Here is an 18,607-nt window from a genome sequence, read left to right as displayed (position 1 = left end):
TGGAGTCGCAGCCCTCTTGCAACATCGCTGGTGCCTGAAATAAAATGTACCTCTCTGTAAAACTGTCTACGTTGTACTCATCAGTACTACTTGCATTGATGATTCTACCTCTGCAACTGCTTGCTATTTGCCAGAGTGCTGGCACCTGTTCTCACAATTTTGTATTCCCTTGGAAACTGAAACCAGCCTACTCTCTGCAGACACAACTAATCTCAAAACAATGCAAACAACTTGGAAGTATCTGATTGGAATGCATTACTTGATGACTATGTACTACGTAACTGTTCATATGTGTCACAATGTTGTTCTATTTTAAAGCAACCCAAGTAACAAACAGATAGATGACTTTTCATACATGGCATACAAGACCATGTGCCTGCCTCTTGATGGGGTTTCTGCAGTCGGGAGTGCAATATAAAGCATAGCTGCTGTATCAACACATCTTAGGTATTTTCCTTGTGCGCAATTGGCAGTTTCAAAGTCTGGGTTTGTTGTGCGCAACCAGAAAGAGCACATACATACCTTTCTTCAGATCGAGTTGTTGACTTTGTGTCATATCCTAGGCTTGGCGCCCAGTCCGGGTTCGTCAGATCCATTAAGTAGGATGGCCTGCCTGCAAGTATGAACAAGACTGCGTTTGCACAACAGAACAAATCCTAGAAAACTGACGCATTTCTAACAAGAAGCGCCACTGGTTGCAGTGGCAAGAAGTCTAACCATTACTTGGAGCCACAACTGCACGACAACCAGCTTTGACACAAATAAATGACACACTGTGCTAAGGGCTCTCAGGCAAAATAACTTGAAACAGCAGAATCATCAGTATGACAGGCTTCGCTCATTTCTGGAACAATTACACCAGAATCATAAACACGAACAGGCATAATGTCATAGCATTAGTTTATTTCTGGGGTTTTACATGCCAAGACCACTTTGAGGCACGTCGCAGTGCCTCCGGATTGATTCTGACCACCTGGGGTTCTTTAACGTGCACCCAATACACGGTACACGGGCGTTTTTGCGGTTCACCCCATCCCATCAAAATGCGGCCGCCGTGGCCGGGATTTCATACCGCGAACTCGCGCTTAGCTGCGCAACGCTCCAGCCGCTAAGCCACCACCGGCAGATGTCTTGGCATTTAGTGAAACTCAGTTTGAGTGAAAAGGGGAAAAAAAGTGAACAGGAGAAGGGGGCAAAGTAACAACCACCGTGTTGTTTTTTACTGCAGTTCACTACCTAAAGCAAGCCTTCAAACGTTATGCTAACTACATACGCTACAGCATTACTAGCGTCGACCACGTGCAAGCCCAACCCTTGAAATTCACGCTGCGTAATTTGTAGCAGAACGACAAATATGCACTCACCAGAATCCAAGTGCTCGCTGCACACTTTGTAGTGGGTAGCGTCTGTATTAATGTCACCCCGGTAGAGGCGACGAAACCATTCCGCTCGACGCTTTGTTGAGATCTCGAAGGTGTGACTGCACTGTCAACGAACAACATTCGGCACAGAAAAAAAGCTAAGCTTCTTCGTGTTCTCACCAGAGTCAGTTTTCCGCCGTGACTCGTTGTTGCATCCGAACACAGCGCAATTAACCATGTTTAAAATGATTGCCGAGGCCCTTGAGATTGCAATGCCTGCTGCTGCACTTCACAGCACCACGAAACAAAAGCATTCCCCCAAGGATATGGCAGCAGGAAGCGGAAGGCTCGCCACGCCGGCCTGAGCTCTTTCGGTGATGCTGCACGGGATCGCAGTGTTGTTTACACGTTCTCAGAACCATATCCGGCAAAATAAGTAAATAAAACAATGAAATAAACGAGGAATAAACGACGCGTATGAAGTCACACTGCATGCGTAAATCCGCGTGAAAAGTCCCTTTTAAGCGACGGTAACTATTCAGTGGTATTGAAGACCTCCCTGGTGTATGGCACTACGACGCGAAGCTCTATCGCAAAAGTAGGAGACGTAAAAATAGAGTTTGAAAGCTCGCGACGCCCGCCGGCTACGTGCTTTCAAGTACGGCTGAGCGGAGAAATGAGCCCAGACTAGCCCTGCTGCCACCACAAACCCCTTTTCCAGCATTTCTACCAGACCTACAGCCGCACGTTGCGATGCGAACGGGTCCCAATAACACTATCTCGTTTTTTCGGAAGCTGATAAGTCAGCTTTGGAATTTGGCGTAGTGTTGGTGCCTCGTCCATTGGGTGTGCGACACATAGCCACCCCACTGCCACATGTTGGCCTGTCTTTGCAGTTTGGCACTTTACTTGAAAGTCTTTCACATCCCTTCTTAGCCAAGTTTTGGTAAATAATGCTATGAAATCTGGATTAATGCTCAGAAGGAAGGATTCAAGCGAAGTTGACCTATGGCTACAAATGTTAATGTTGGCGAACGTTGCTGTTGCATGTGCTGGTGTATGGTGCGAAGTGCCCGAGGTCTGCTTCGTTCGTTTTTGACCCAAAAGCATCAAATTGAGCGAAAAGGCCAGCAGCGTCTGTAGCAGCGAAACGGCACCTCAATAGACCGATCCCACCAAACGATCTGCGCATGCGCTGGTTTTCCAGAAGTAGCACTGCCACCATCTTGGTCAACCTCACCACCGTAGTCTCCGCTCGTTGAGTACTGCGCACAAGCTTCCCAGACATCTCTGCGACTCCACCACCGAGAAAAATTCTTCATGTATTTTAGGAAATTACATCAGCTGTTCATTGCAGCATGCGAGACGAACGTTGAAAGGCGCCTGCTGCTCTTTCATTTCGGTTGTTACCTTCTGATTACGCATTGAGTATCGTATTTGTTCGAGCTTTCTATGTAGTACATGCTGATGTACGCGGTCATTTTGCGTTACTATTTTTGCACACGTGCATCTAGGTGACTGCAACGTTACGTTCGCTTAGCGACGGACATAATAGGACTTGGATACCTGTTGGAGACAGGTTTGAAATGTGGCTTCGGTAACGGCGATATCTAGAAGTTCTTAGGTAAGCTAGGCGGCATTTTTAACAGCGGAGCTGTTTAAGCCGGCCGTTAGCCCATCCGTCATGGACAAAAAATATTGGTCGATCCTGATTAAGCATGGTTGGGACTACTTAAGCTTAGTCAGTCATCGATAGCAGATCAATAGCTAATCAATAATCGATCAATAATCAATGAATTCCAGAAAATGCTGGGGATGACTTGGTAGTGCTTAGCCTAGCCCAAATACGTGGCCAATACCTTGCGATAGCTAATCGATCAATATACAATAAATTCCTGGAAATGCTGGAGATGACGTGGTAATGCTTAGCCTAGCCCAAATACGTGGCCAATATCTTGCGATAGCCAATAAATATCTAATCGATCAATAAATTCCAGGAAATGCTGGTGATAACATGGTAGTGCTTAGCCTAGCCCAATAGCCAGGACTAGCTAGGTGCCCATCAGCTCCGCTGTCTCTAGCATTGTCCCTCCAGTGCAAGCTACGCAAATTTTTTATTTGCATTCAAGCGAATGGTACGCTTGCTGCTTTGAAAACTCCGACTGCATGGTGCAAAGTGAGCATCCCATCTTTTGCGCACGTGAATACGCACCGTTCTCCATTATAAGCAGCCGCGATATACTTTCATCAGTACTGGTCGATTAAGCCGTTTAAGGCAGTATCATCGCTGTTCACTGCTAGCGATGGCAGAGACTTCTTGCTCATGCTCCCGGGAACTACAGACTGGCAGGTGAAAATAAATAAAGCCGTGTGTTTCAGCCTTATAACACTCTATTTATTTATTTATTTATTTATTTACAATACCCTCAGGGCCCAAGGGCATTACAGAAGGGAGTTGGTTTTGATTTTTTAAAAAATTAACATAAACAGCAGTAAATATATATATTATTCCAAATATAAAAGAGGCTTATAGATAAGAAAAGGTTAAATTAAAATTAAATTAGGGGGTTTGACGTGCCAGAACCACAATCTTAATTATGAGGCACGCCGTAGTGGGGGGCTCCGGAATAATTTGTACCACCTGGGGTTCTTTAACGTGCACCTAAATCTAAGTACACTGGTGTTCTTGCATTTCGCCCCTATCGAAATGCGGCCGCTATTCATCCCGGTGTTTCTTCTCGCGCTGTGTATTACCAGTACCACTTATTAATCTGTTGGACCAACGTCTCTCGAAGCTTTCACTCTTTAAGAAACACGAAGTATCGGAAGCCTTTGTCCCTTGTGCTGTTGTTGTAGAACCCAGGAACGGTGAATCCTCCTATCGCACGATGGCTCCATACAAACCACAAAAAATGCCAAAAATCGTTTAGAAACAGGACGCGCAGGCACTCCAGGCGGCTGGAGCGCCCGGATGACTACAAGTACCACCAAGCACCACAGCAGCGGTGGCGTCGTAGAACTGGTTGGTGGGATCGGCCTATTCCCACTGGTTGCAACGCTGGCTCGCACCTTGACGGAGCAAAGAGGGCACCACCTGCTGCCGCGGTAGCACGTCAGGTAGCACGCCAGGCAGATCCGGCGACGCGACACAGCGGGGCGTCGCATCGTTGGTTGCTGCTTTCTCAGTTGCGCAGGACGTCAAAAACATTACTCGCGGCACAAAACTCCAAGGACCGCTCAGCGGCGTTCAATTGGAGCTTTCTTTTGGATTCGCACCTCCTAAGAAGTGCTTAGGGGCGCGATCTTGTACGCATTCCAAAATGGAATGGAGGCGGTCCGTTCCATCGAGCCGCACACGATTGGTCAATTTGATCGTCACGGTTCAAATTGACCAATAGTGTGCGGCTCGATGAAACGGACAGCCTCCATTCCATTTTGGAACGCATACAAGATCGCGCCCTAGGTGTCCTCAGATTTTTATTTTTTTGCAATAGAGATGTGTGAATTGGATGGCGTAAGAACAATTGTATTTTTTTTTTCGCTGTCTCAAACATAGAAACTTCCATTGATGCACAATTTGTCAAAAATTAAAGCCTCCTCTTTCTTTGCTTTAGCCATTCATATATATTTTTTTTCTAATATCTCACACCTGGGCAAAGAAATCCTCGCTGATAAAGTAGTTCGTACCTTTAATTTGTGGCAGTTCCTTTGTCACGGGAGTCGACAAGTTTAAAAATTATCGGTCTGCTTTTATTATTTCTTGGCCTGCCTAGTCGATGAAGTTGTTATACTGCGACAGGTCCAATTTTGAGGGCATCCTTAAGAATTTTTTCACCAACTAATTGTTCAAGTGAATTGTTACTCGCCTCTGGAGCACCATGCATTTTCCAGTTTGACCTTGTCGAGCGGTGCAGTCACTCGTTGCTGGTGAGCTCAGGATAGCTCAACCACACTACAAGCAACGCCTCTTCATTTTAGTTCATGGCATGCTACAACTTTTTTTAGGTTTTTAATTTGGTCTACACAAGTTGCGATCCTATTATCGAGAAGAGTGAGTTGACGCAGCTTGCTGTCCATGGATTTCAGCCAATGTTCTTTTAATTTGTTGGAAGTCATCAGCAATTTGATGAATGTTTTTAGCAAACTGTGATAAGTGAGGGCTTTTGATGTGCAGCAATAGGTAGGTGACGGAGTGCTGTTGACCACACTCTGCTCGCAGGCACGAACGAAGACACCCTGGAAGAGAGCCTGCTGCGCTTTGTGGACAGCTGCATGGGCCACTCTCACGTCTCGGATGGAACAATGGCCAAGGATTCAGCACGTGTCAAGGTGGGCATAGCGACAGGAATGACTCGATCATCTGTTTTTCTTTGCATTGAAATGGAATGGGCATGCAGATGCACAGTCAGTTCTCGCATTCCCAATCCTAGATTCAAAGCAAAATTCGAGCTGATTGTGGGCTCCACTACACTGCATTTGGTATTTTTATTTATGTGCCTACACAACGCTTTGATAGGCATTTCAACCAAAAATTCAACATTACACATGTACATTACAACATGTCCATGGTTACGGACATGTTGACCAACTACGGACAGAGTACCAGCTTAATTACATTTATAGTGGCAGTTACAAATACAGTCGAACTCACTTATAACAATATTCAAGTTCTACCAAAATTTCATTGTTATAACCGATAATTGTTATAACCGGGTTGCATGAAAAAAATCTGATGTGAGCTGTTGTGAGAAAACTGTAAAGGCACAACCACACGGGATACGCGTCTCGTTAAGCATATATGTGAGCGTACATGTTTCCGAGTTCGTACGCGTGTGAAGAAGGGAAGGGCGAGCAGCCACACGATACGTGTACAAGTGAGCACTTCATTGCGCATAGCAAAGTGCTGCTAGAATCACATTCGCAGGAAACGTTTGTTGTTGGGTTTGAGGAACTTTTCTTACCTTGCGCAAAATAGACAATCGCTATCGAGAAATGCGATACCGATCGAACTCGATCGCAATTGAAAGTGCCTCGCGTATGACACGTACCCATATAAAAATTGAGCACTTGCATATAATGGCGGTGTTGGGCATCACATTTCTCGCCATCTCGGCCAACAAGCACCTCGTCACGTGTTTATTCTTATGGTGCTTGTGCTTCGCCGGCCAAAGTGCAGGCTGTGCCAGAACGCAGGTGACCAGCGGTTCATTCGGTTCCCTATTATGGTGCGACACGGGACCAGTGGTGACTCCCGGCGTCTCAGGACAATTCCGAGAGACCAACCCAAACCCGCGGCAGAAGTTTACATGCCGGCCACGTGACGACGGCGCACAGGCTGCCACTTCCGTCGTATACGCTCAAAATGACGCTCAAAAGCAAGCCCTGCCTGACGCACGCGCGGGCGGGCTGCGTGTCTCCCCTCTCTGACGCGTAAGCCCTGCCTGACGCGTAGGACGAGCGTGCACAGCCTCGCAGACGCGTGACGCGTAGCCAAGCACGTACAATTAGCCGCGTGTGGTTCGGCCTTAATGGCGGGGAGGCCAGTGTCCCTCCCCACCACCCTCCTCCATCAGGCTGCTGATTGTGTTGACTCGTTTAACTGTTTAAACTCTGCTTCCTGCACGCTCTGATCGCATGTAACAAGTTGCAGCTCTCCGAGTTAAAGAATGGCACTGCTATAGTAAAACCTCCCTAATTCGGTTTTCACGGGACGGAAAAAATATCCAAATTAACCGAATGTCGAATTATCGAGGGTATCAAGCAAAACAATGAACAAATGCTTTTTTAAAAAACGTCACCACAATTTTATTTATTGAATCAATCAGCAAAATTCTGTTTCTATTTTGCACAAAAGCAGTGCGGAAAATGCAATTCTCGTCATCTCGTGACTGATTAGCGCTCGCAGTTGCGAAAGCCTCGCGACTTCTTTCACAGCACTTCATCTGACACACGCTTCTCACTACCATGTGCACATTATTTTTTTCGCCAGTGTCGCCAGGTTGCCGCTCATCACGATGTTGACGGTGCTCTTCATCCTCGATAGCTTTGCACTGAGTAAAAAACGAAACTATTTTTTGCCGCAACCGCGGCCGATGTTGACGCAATCATGGACGACGACCTTGCGTCAAAACATCATAACGTTTGCTGCAACTACGGACGAAACTGCGGTCGCTATGGGTGTCTTGTGCTGGAGCTTGAGGTATAGTAGCGGCGCCTGGTGGCGGCAAGAAAAGTTATCTGGGTAGTACCAGCTTGGGCAGTATTGAGCCCTGGCTGTGGCGAAGCACGTTACTAGCCCGAGTTTTACTTCGATTCGCACTTTTTTTCTGCCCTGTTGCGAGTGCGAAAAGGCTCGTCACTTCTCAGAGACTACGCTGCGAGCTGGACGCAGCCTAGTTTAACGAAAATGGACTCTCCATGTGCCATGGGACCTTAATGCTGGAAGCAGAAGGAATCAACAACGCCAATCCGGAGAGACCTAGCTTGATCAGCCTCGAAAAAGTGTCACCGTCATTACTGCTGCGTCGTGAGCTGCCACAAGCAAGAAGGCCTGAATCCCAACATCAGATTCTACCGTTTTCTTTCAAGGCCTCACGAAGCGGAGCATCGGGCGTGCTGGATAACTTCGCTACCCCACTACGAGCAGCACAGGTTTGAGAGTTAATTGTGCTCATCCTTGAGCTCAAGCCAGTACGTTGAGGCAGCGCAGTAAGGCAGTATAATTGATTACAGCACATCGATGTTCGAGCGCTGTCATTAAAAGCTACATCAAGCGAGCAGCGCACGAGCTCGCGCTGCAACGCGGTTCGCACGTATGTTACTACGAGCTGTGGGGTCTCACACATGATCTTGGGACAAAGGAACGACAATACAGTATTGCGAACAATCAAAAGGGCATTTATTGCACCTTTCATACACTAATACACGCTAGCCGAATTACTACCAATAGAACATTCACATGGGCGCGCGACAAATCAAGGAAGTCCGACTCACCGCGACCGGATAGTGAGCGAATATGTTCGCCCCATGCTATGACACCATCGCCTAGTCATTCACGTGTACGGTCACGCGAACGGTGGCGCGTTCAAACGATCTGTGTTCGTCCATACCGGTGTCCTGCTCTTAGCCTCGCGAGACGGTCCCGTGAAGCGGGCCGGCGCACGCACGCGAAGCGTTCATGCGTGTTGGTCGCCGATCGCAATCCAAAGAGGAAGCGGCTTCGACCTTATTCTCCCAAGTCACCTCGTCGTTCGGTGGCGTTAGCATCGCGACACTCACGCCATCTCTCGCAATGCGCCGCAACCACTACAACCGCCTCCGGCGCTTAGTCACGCGGAGAAGCAGGACTACAGGAGATGTGAACTATGCGGAGAAAACAACATCAGGGGACGCGCGAAAGTCGCGCATTCCCACATCCCCCCAACCTTAAATCACTACACATACTCCGGCGAAACATGTCACACGGTCTATCAGCGCGCATGTCGCGAACAAAAGTTAGTACATGCGAGCCAACATTGTCTCTTGGGTTCACCGCTGGCGTCCGTTAGTCACAGCACCACCTCTGCAGATTCAATGGCACGACTCCAGCACAGGACTCCAGAAGCGGCGACGCAGAAGTCTGGACGAGCAAGCGTCACTCGCGCCGACGCGCCCTGCTGGCGAGAGCCACAGTAGCCCTTGGTGACTGCCGGCTCTTTTCCCAGCCGCCGAGGGTTGTGAGCCGGACACAGGCGGGCGCTGAACTCGCTGCGCCGAACTGGCCACAGGCATGTCCATCGCCTGTGGTGGCTCGGTCATAGTCTGGGGCAGCAGCACAGACGGTGTGCAGGTGACAGCAAACCAGGGGACTCCGCTCACGCTACGTACACTCAACGCACTCGACAAACACTGAAGTAGTGCAAGGGAGAGGAATTCTGTATGCGCATCGCCCACATGGTACGATGTTCAATTTGGCTAGCAAAATTTTGGGCGACATTTCAGATTCTAAGTTCACATGAACAAAGCTTACTTTCTTGAGTCGAACGAGAATTTCAATTCGTGCGAGGTAAACTAATGAGGGAAGCAATGTGCGACAACTCAACACCACGGTCCACCAGGTTGTGTCCCTCAACGTGCGACAGGCGGCTTTGTAAAGCCTTAGGCCTAATGCGTCGCTACTTTGACAACAACCGGCATCCAAAAAAAAAAAAAAACACCCAAAATTGGCACAAGAACAGGCAGCCGCGAGGAGACGTTAGCTCTGTGAGGTGGTCCTACCCCGTTCGGTGCACACAGCATCCAAGTTGACGGCGCTCAGCGTCCCAGACGGTGTCGGAGCGCCCGGTGCCAGGCTGCAATACCAGTCAGCCCGTAGCGGCACCCGTGGCCCGCGGCGACTCGGCTCCCTGAGCCGCGACTTCCGAAGTCAAAGATATAGAAGAAGCTATTTACATAAGAAATTCGGACCACCCACGAGGCTTCCGTACTCACTTGCTTCAGGCTTGCCAATGCTCCGCGGGCGCTAGGCCTCGCTCTCCCAGGAGGCAGACCACGTGGCTCTCGTACCAACGAGTGTACTTCAAAACACTCGCGAAAAGGCTTAGCATGTTGAAAAGTTCAAACACGCTACAGCAACCGTCGCCTTGCTCAAGAAAACACGCCGCCGACGCTAGCTATCAAAATCCACGCTAGGAATACGCTTCAGTTCAAACAAACGTTGTCTCGAACCGAGCAAAACTCAAGATTATCGTCCGATGTCCCAAGAGGTCCACGTTGGGCAGCCAGATTAGGGGTCTCACACGTGCTCTCGGGACAAAGGAACGACAACACAGTAGTGCAAACAGTCAAAAGGGCATTTATTGCACCTTTCATACACTAATGCATGCTAGCCGAGTTACAATTAGAAAATTCACATGGGCGCGCGACAAATCAAGGAAGTCCGACTCACTGCGACCCGATAGCGAGCGAATATGTTCGCCCCATGCTATGACACCATCGCCTAGTCGTTCACGTGTACGGTCACGCGAACGGTGGTGCGTTCGAACGATCCGTGTTCGTCCATACCGCTGCCCCACTCTTAGCCACGCGAGACGGTCTTGCAAAGCGTGGACCGGCGCACGCGCGGGACGTCCGCATCGCCCACCGATCCCAACCCGAAGAGGCACAGCCTTCTCCCTTTTCTGCCTGCGTAACCCCCCGCCGTCAGGTGGCGTTAGCAGCGCAACACTAGCGCCATCTCTCGTAATACACTTCAACTCCGCCGCCCTAAAGCTACGCGGTGAAGCCGGATTACAGGAGACGAGCTATGCGGGGAAAAAAACATCAGGGGACGCGTGAGAGTCACGCATCCCCACATCCCCCTAACCTTAAATCACTGCATACTCCGGCGAAACATGTCAGCACTGTCTAACATCAACATGTGCTTCGCGAACAAGAGGTAGTACATGCAGCAGTGGCCGCACCGAAGAAATGTCCACACGCTTTCCATAACATGCGAGCCGACATTGTCTCTGGGGTTCACCGCTGGCCTCAGTTGGTCACAGCACCAGCTCTGCAGAATCGACGGCACGACTCCAGCCCAGGACTCCGGAAACGGCGACGCAGAAGTCGGCACGAGCAAGCGTCGCTCACGCTGACGCGCCCTGCTAACGAGAGCCCCAGTAGCCGTTGGTGACTGCCCGCTCTTTTCCCAGCCGCCAAGCGTTGCGAGATGGACATAGGCGGCCGCTGAAGTCGCTGCGCCGAACTGGCCACAGGCATCTCCATTGCAAGGGGTGACTTGTTCGTAGGCCGGGGCAGCAGCGCAGACAATGTGCGTGTGACAGCAAACCAGGGGTGACTCCGCTCACGCTGCGTACACTCAACGCACTCGACAAACACTAAAGTATTGCAAGGGAGAGGAATTCTGCTTGCGCATCGCCCACGTGGTACGATGTTCAATTCGGCTAGCAAAATTTCAGGCGGCAGTTCAGATGCGAAGTTCACGTGAATAAATCTTACTTTCTTGAATCGAACGAGAATTTCAATTCGTGCGAGATGAACTAATGAGGGAAGCAATGTGCGACACCTCAACACCACGGTCATATGCATTGCATCAGTTATTTATCAGTTGCTAAAGGGACAGATGGCCGTTACTACAGCGCAGGCATAACTACTTGTCTAGCGGCATGCAGTCAACAATGATTGCAGGAGGCCCGCCGTTTCAGGGCATGCTGAAAGACCGCTGCAGTCGCGGGGCGTACCCCCGTCGTGCGCTCGTATAGTTCCATACACATGATGTCTGCTTAATGCTGCTGTGAATTCATTTATAGCAAGCATTTCCTCGCGTTTGTGCACCTGAATCTAGCAGCGTGAAAACCTTACCTCTAGTTCCACTTCGTACGCGACTCGCTTCAGTTGGAATTGACACCGCGCTAAAACTATTTGCCACTTATTTCTTGAACGGCCTACACGTATTCGGCATTGCATAATTTCTTGCCTTTACGCAGCGTGCCACTCCTGAAAAAATCTTCGGTGCCTGATATTCGCTGCAGGCCGTGGTACAACACAACCGAAAGTGGCGGCTCCATATTGTAAACATGCTTTCCGAAGCAGACTACCGAGCTTGGTACTATCCAAATCAGGACAGAGGGTGCTCTTTAGCACCATTTTCGCAGCGCCCCCTGGGGAAAGCAGGAGCCCCGTCGACGTGATCATGGATGACGACTACGCAGTCATGAAGGCACGTGGCTAACGCGGTGCTGTGCGTGGCGGTAAATGCACGAATAAAGGCTTTAAAGGCAGAAATAGGCACGAAGCATTGCTGTCACGTTGCTGTCATTCACCTACGATTTTCGCTGATGACTATGGTGATGCGAATTCCGTCGCTTCGTCACGGTGGACGCTAATGCCGTTTTGGCTCAAATTCTATACCAGCGCTATCGCAGTTTGTGCAGTCCGTTCTTGTTTCGGAGAGTGGCGTGGCGTAGAGCTATGGGCGCAGCCCATTCGTGTTGGGAGCGGGGGAAGGGTGACGGGGAGAGAGGCGCGCCTGGTGGCGATGCGGAGAAGGATGGAAAACAGCGCGAGGAGACGTGCAACAGCTCGAATTTCTTTCATAGAGTTTGCATTCTATTCTCTTTCGGCACACACACCTAGTAGCCATACGTCATCGTTATAACCGATAATGCGGCATTGTAGAAAGCGGGTTATTTCACCATAGAAAATGTACAAAAGTTGACGGTGCAGCAGCTTCTTTGTTATAACCGATAAATTGTTAAAACCAGTATCATTATAAGTGGGTTTGACTGTACATCGTTTGAAATTAAGTTCACAGCAGCACTTGGTAACCTATGAAGTAGTAGGGAAACAAAAAAAAAAGACTTGCCAAACAGTTGCGTTCACGTCACCCTGTCAACACACGTGGTCAGGCTCATGTACGGTGCATGATGTGCACAGTTTCATCAGCCTCTGCTTATTGCCGGGATCTGAAAGGCCTGCCCCCTTGCCTAGGTCGAGGGCCCCCATCTTTTTCATGCCAGCGCTCGTCTTGGTGGTCTTTGATGACTCTGCCCCTCGAAGAAGTCAGTGGCATAAGCACTGTGCCGACAAATGTCTGTAAGGATGCAACCTTATGACACCAGCCGTCTTCCATCAAATTACTAACATAATTACTGTGTCCCATTCAGGTCTCGTCTGTGACAGTCTCGAGCATAACCAGTCGCGGATTGAAATGGCTTGCATTGTTTTAGAGGAGCTTTGGAGCAGCTTCATAAAGTTTGATGTGAGTCAGATATGGAAGCATTAGGAGGACTTGGGCTTGTTTGCGTTATTACATTACAGGTGGCACAAGACGGACAATGAAAGGAACACAGTGCTAACTTCCAACAAATTAGTTATTCTGGAAAAAGTGCAAATGTATATTAGATCACACAAAAGTGATAAAATAGAAGGGCAAAATTGTAGGTTATAAAGAAGTACCTAGGCCATGAACTTTGATATATTATGCTTCCCTAAGGTGGCAAAATGGGCTTCTTGGTGATTCATAATGAGCAGTGGACACACTTGGCACAAAGTCTGTGCCAAGTGTGTTGTGTCACTACTTTTGTCCTTGCCTGCAATGCACTACATCGACAGCTCAAGTGACAGGGCAAATGATGCCACGCTAATGCAAGACATTCCCAACCGTCATATAGTATCTCTCGCATTAATTGGTCCCTATGCTTGATTTGAGTTTCTTTGATGACAAGCATTCCTGACGTATTCCCCTCATGCCCTTTGGCTGGTGCAATAACCCGCTGCACGTGGCTGTGGCATGGCGCTGCTCAGCAGCAGGTTCGATCCTGGCATTCTGATGGGGGCACCATGCTTTGGCCACACGTTAAATGTCTTCCCCATGACAATGCGATATGACATACTGAGCGTTGCTTGACACTTCCAGCTAAGCCGCTGGCTGATCTTCACTCAAATGTTGCACATCTTGCACTAGGTTTAGTTTAGTACCAAGTTTGCGTCTGTTAATTATTTATATACTGTTCATTTTAAGTGCGGAGCACTTTAGGGGCTCGGGCTGTCGGCGTCTGTCGCGTGATCATGCTCAAAAACAAGTGCTCAACACAGGGTCAAAACAAGTGTAGAATTGATCAAAACCGGTTCAGAATAAACTAACATGATTCAGAATAATTTAAAAGACAAGAATTATCAAGCATTAAGTGCATTAATTAACAAAAATTTGTTCAAATCGCTTCTATCATCAGCAAGGGCTTTGTCTCCATGTGTGTGGTGGTTTCCCACCAGTTGTGCCTTAGCACAGGTGTCAAAATGGATGACGGATTGGTAAACACAAGAAAAACACAAGGGAAACACCGGCGAATCACTGCTCTGCACTTCCCCAGCTTTCATGTTGAGTGGAACTGCATTACCGCCGAGTTTACCATTGCATTTATTTTATTTATTTATTTAACAGTGCTGCCAATTTCATGTGAGATCATAGCAGTGAGGACACATGACAGGCACTAAGTGCTGTTGTGGGCAACCGGACAAACGGAGGTGTACAGGTTCGGGCAAGAATTTTTTTTTTTTTTTTTTTTTCATGCACCTGCATGCAATATTTCTTGAGGGCAGTGCTCAAACAAAATAGTCTACATGTGTTTTTACTAGATGCGCGAGCAAGCATGAACGCTAAAACTGTGGTGGGTGCATAAAGCCCTTGTGGGATATTCCTTCCAAGTCCACTCATCTGTGTTTATCAGTGAAAAATGGTGACAGCAAGAACCTTGACAAAGCGCCATCCCCCCAAAGTGATGACTAGGCCACCAAGTCAATGCCAACTGATGAAAGTGAATGCACAGAGCTCTCTAATAAGAATAACGGCTTTCCGAGGGCACATCTAAAAGCAGGTCGAAAACAACACCTGAAATTATTTTGCTAGTTTAATAAACAAGTAGCTGGTTGCGTGTTCCTCCCTTGTGTACAACAGCGTATCGACAGCTGGCAACCCAAGTTTTCACCATAGCTTCTGGTCTGGCGTGTGTAAAGCATGGGGTAGTGCAAGATGTGAGGCAAAAACGTTGAGACCGCGCTGGGCGTTACGTTTAGCTTCTTTTAAAGTTGTCATTAATTTGGTTTACCTTCTTCGAAGAATATGTTCACAATGCGATAAAAGATGTTGGGCCAATAGTCAAAGCTAGTATAGGCTCGCATTTTTGCGTACATTTTGCAGTAGCAAAAACACAAAAGCACTGACGGCCGTGTTCATAAAACAAGTATATTAGTAAGTGACAAGAATTCCTAATGTTATGTAATAAAGACAATACTTTTGTCATATAAAGCAAACATAATGCAAATATTAAAGAAACAAAATAACTACTGTGCATAAAGACGATAAAGGTACAAAAGAAAGAAAAATGTTGGAGGACAAGCTCTTATCGTCTCATACAATGGCAGCTTACTCAATGTTTGAGAAATGAAACCTTTTTTTTGTGTGTGTGAATGCAAGGTTGTTTGCCATTTCTATTTCAAGTGGCACCGAATTCCATATTTGAACTCCATGGTACCATTAAAAATGGCTGTAAGTGTTTTGAATTATTGGTGAATTTGAAATTATATTGTTAGCATTTCTACTGCTACTTTTTGGAAAAATGAAAGTTTCTTGTAAACAATAGCGTTGTTCATGAAAGTTTATCGTAAAAATAATGTTCAGTAAGTTCACTGACAGCTGGGCTGGTTGCTACAAATTCATTGCTATGAACTGCACGACGATGAGACACTCAAAGCGAAAGGGCATAAACGAGCGCAGTCTAGTTGAAAACAATAAATGTCTTATATACTCATTGCCCGATGTTCCAAGTAATAATACCCGCTAAATGATACAAAAGGCAAGAAATCGCTAACACAAAACAACGGCGCTGTTCGCAACCTTTTAATTGCCTTGAAAGGGTCGTCTTCCTGCTTTCCTCAGTTTGTTCCTTGCTTTCTCTCAGGAATTGTGGCATCTGCGCGAGAGCATCAGTGAAGCACTGCGTCGCGACGGCTATGTGTACAAGTACGACATCTCGGTGCCACTGACCTCATACATGGATGCAGTGGCTCTGGTGGGCGATAAGGTGCGAGGCACCAGTGCTGTACGTGTGTGCGGCTTTGGGCACATGGGCGACTCCAACTTGCACCTGAACATCACCTCCGCTGGCTGGGATGAGGCACTGTTGGCGCGCATTGAACCGTTTGTGTACGAGTGGACAGCCTCCATGCGGGGAAGCATCAGCGCCGAGCATGGAATTGGTCTGCACAAGAAACGGCACCTGCACCTGTGCAAGACGCCTGCTGCCCTGGGGGCCATGCGCAGCCTCAAACAGGCTTTCGACCCACTCGGAATTCTTAACCCATACAAGATGCTGCCTACTTTGTGACTCTCAGAGTGGTATGCATGGCAGTGCTTGGAAATTTCTTAGAGAAGGCGGTACTACGTATGTCACAAATGTTTACCTGCACAATGAACAGTGCAAGAAAAGAAATGGACATGACAGACATTGCACGTTCGTTTTATACCCAATATCTTTACACAATATGCTCTTTTGTCGTATTATTATGCGAGAATCCTTCGTTTTTAAGCATCGGCGCAAGTATGTGCCGATATATTTAAACCTTGATATGACGAGGTTTAGTATAATGAAATTGTCAATATAAAGAAGCATTTAACTTTTTATAATTTCCTGTCCATAGGGTACCGTGTATTTTGAAACCCAATACTATAACAAAGTTTCAATATAACAAAATTTCACTGCTGATGCTAAGAAGTACTGAGGCAATCAATGGAAACTGCCACAGGTGCACATCATTTAATTACATGGTGTTGCTTACGAATGCACCTCTCGCCCCCCACACGACAGAGAGCAGCCGTCGAAGTGCGTCTGATAAACACTAAATGCAAGACCCTCTTGTCATCGTGTTCCTTATAAAGTGCATTAAGATCCAATAATCGGATTTTGCTTGATTTCTCGGACATGTCGTGCGCATACAATGTCACAAATTTACAACAAACATGGTGGCCGTGAACGATAGGCTGTCGTCTGTGGCCCCGCTTTCCTTTGCGGCGTCCACTAGGTACATTTGCGGCATCCACTAGGTACATTTGGGTGCTGCCTTGACCGGACTGTGTGGAGAGCGGTCTGCTGATAGCATCGTCCCGCTGCAGGCGACACTATCAGATGCAGTGCCAGAGTGGACGCGAAAGCTTCGCAGGCTTCGCTTTGTTCTCTAGATGTGAAGATATCGTTGGCGCGGCATGAAGTCGTTAATTTCGTCGCCAACTCTCAAATTCAGGGATATAGCATTTCTTTCTTAGTGTAATTCGTTGTTTTCTATTGCCCGATAATCCGGAAATTTTTACAGCTCTGTCCATATGAAAATAATTTGTACTTTTGCACTGTTTTGCTGAATTGTACTTTTGCATAAAAGGTCAAATTTCAATATAAAGAAGTGCTGATTTTTACCGACTTGGTTATATCGAGGTTTAGCTGTATGTATCACATACAGTGTTGTACACGTTCCTCTAAAACGGGAACGAAAGCTCGTTCCTCGTTCCTTCCCAATATTGGAACGAGTTCCCGTTACAAATTACTTTAATGCAAAAGGAATGCGTTCCAATTACACTTCTAACATTGGAACGTGTCGTTACATTAACGTTACATTTGATTTCTTTAAATTTAAATATCGTGTCAGATAATCCTGCGGCGAAATAAAGTGAGTAATTTAAAACTCACATCGAACTACATATTTGAACATTGCCGGCGGCAGATTATCTGGAGATGAAAAGAATCCAAAGAAACGCTCCTAGATGAATTTTTTTTTCAGGCAGCACCGGACACACTCCAGACATGTCTAACTGCAACTTTGGTGCTCATCCATTACAAGTGCAACACATATGGCACTTTCCACTTGCACTATTTTCCTCTGTCGCAGTGGTAATATTATTCTACTTTATAAGTCCACGTGAGCATGCCAAATTGAACATAATGGTCGGAATCCAATTTGGCAGGGGCTAAGCAAGTATTTGTTCTGTATAAATTTAATCATACGCATATATAGTATTTTTTCAATTCTCGGAACTCGACTCGGGGTGGGGTCACTTCCTGTTTCTGCAGCGCTTTTCTCCCTTCTCAGATGGCGTCGCCGTAGCAGTCCGGAGGGCGTTCGGGTCTGTCTCCACAATTGTGGGATCATGGGCAGTGCCGATCGCTGGTGGTTGAGCAGTGTTCCCGAAAGAGTGGCCTCCGACAACGTGGGGTTATCTCCTTGTATCCCAAATAAATGGGAGCCAGATCCCGTGTCGCCAAATATTCTGTGTTGTGTCTCAAAGTGTCGGGCTTGACGCGATCGCAGTGTCGTCGCAACTACCCTGTCAGGGCCTTTAATGAGCCATGATCTGTGCCCTAGCTTTTCCAAAACCGTTCCCTCCGTCCAGATCGGGTTCCTTCCGAAGCTTCGAAAGAAAACTGCTTGTCCGACAACGAGTGCTCTCAACACTGTGTCCCTGTTGCAGTTGGTATGGGTTTTGTTTGCTTTTGCCTGGGGCTGAATGCACGTGAGTACTGTGTCCAGCTTGCACCCGAACATAAGCGCAGCTGGCGTTTTGCCCGTTCATGTGGAGACAGTGGTGCGTTGCTTTAGCAAGAACCGAGCCAGCCTACATGCGAACGTTCCGTCCTCGTTTTGGCTAATGCTTATTTCGTTTCAAAAACCATCCTTTCTGCTGGACCATTCATTGCAGGATGATACTGTGCACTTGTTAC

The 18,607-nt window shown here is 47.5% G+C and overlaps 1 protein-coding gene across 3 annotated transcripts in view; it reads left to right on the top strand.

The window, feature by feature from the left end:
* The window catches only part of LOC119444259 (D-2-hydroxyglutarate dehydrogenase, mitochondrial), a 115,935-nt gene extending 97,823 nt beyond the window's left edge, over positions 1 to 18,112 (top strand). Inside the window, exons 5-7 of one of the 3 annotated variants that reach the window (XM_037708684.2) lie at positions 5,581 to 5,690; positions 15,800 to 16,236; positions 17,979 to 18,112. In XM_037708684.2, coding sequence (XP_037564612.2) covers positions 5,581 to 5,690; positions 15,800 to 16,225 — 536 coding nt within the window. In that variant the 3' untranslated portion in view covers positions 16,226 to 16,236; positions 17,979 to 18,112. The other 2 variants (XM_049664508.1, XM_049664507.1) reach the window with 2 other exon arrangements.
* Positions 18,113 to 18,607: the final 495 nt, after the last annotated feature.

This window comes from Dermacentor silvarum, chromosome 3 (genome assembly GCF_013339745.2).
Source record: "Dermacentor silvarum isolate Dsil-2018 chromosome 3, BIME_Dsil_1.4, whole genome shotgun sequence".
NCBI classification, from domain to species: domain Eukaryota; kingdom Metazoa; phylum Arthropoda; class Arachnida; order Ixodida; family Ixodidae; genus Dermacentor; species Dermacentor silvarum.
This window is presented reverse-complemented; position numbering and strand designations above follow the sequence as displayed.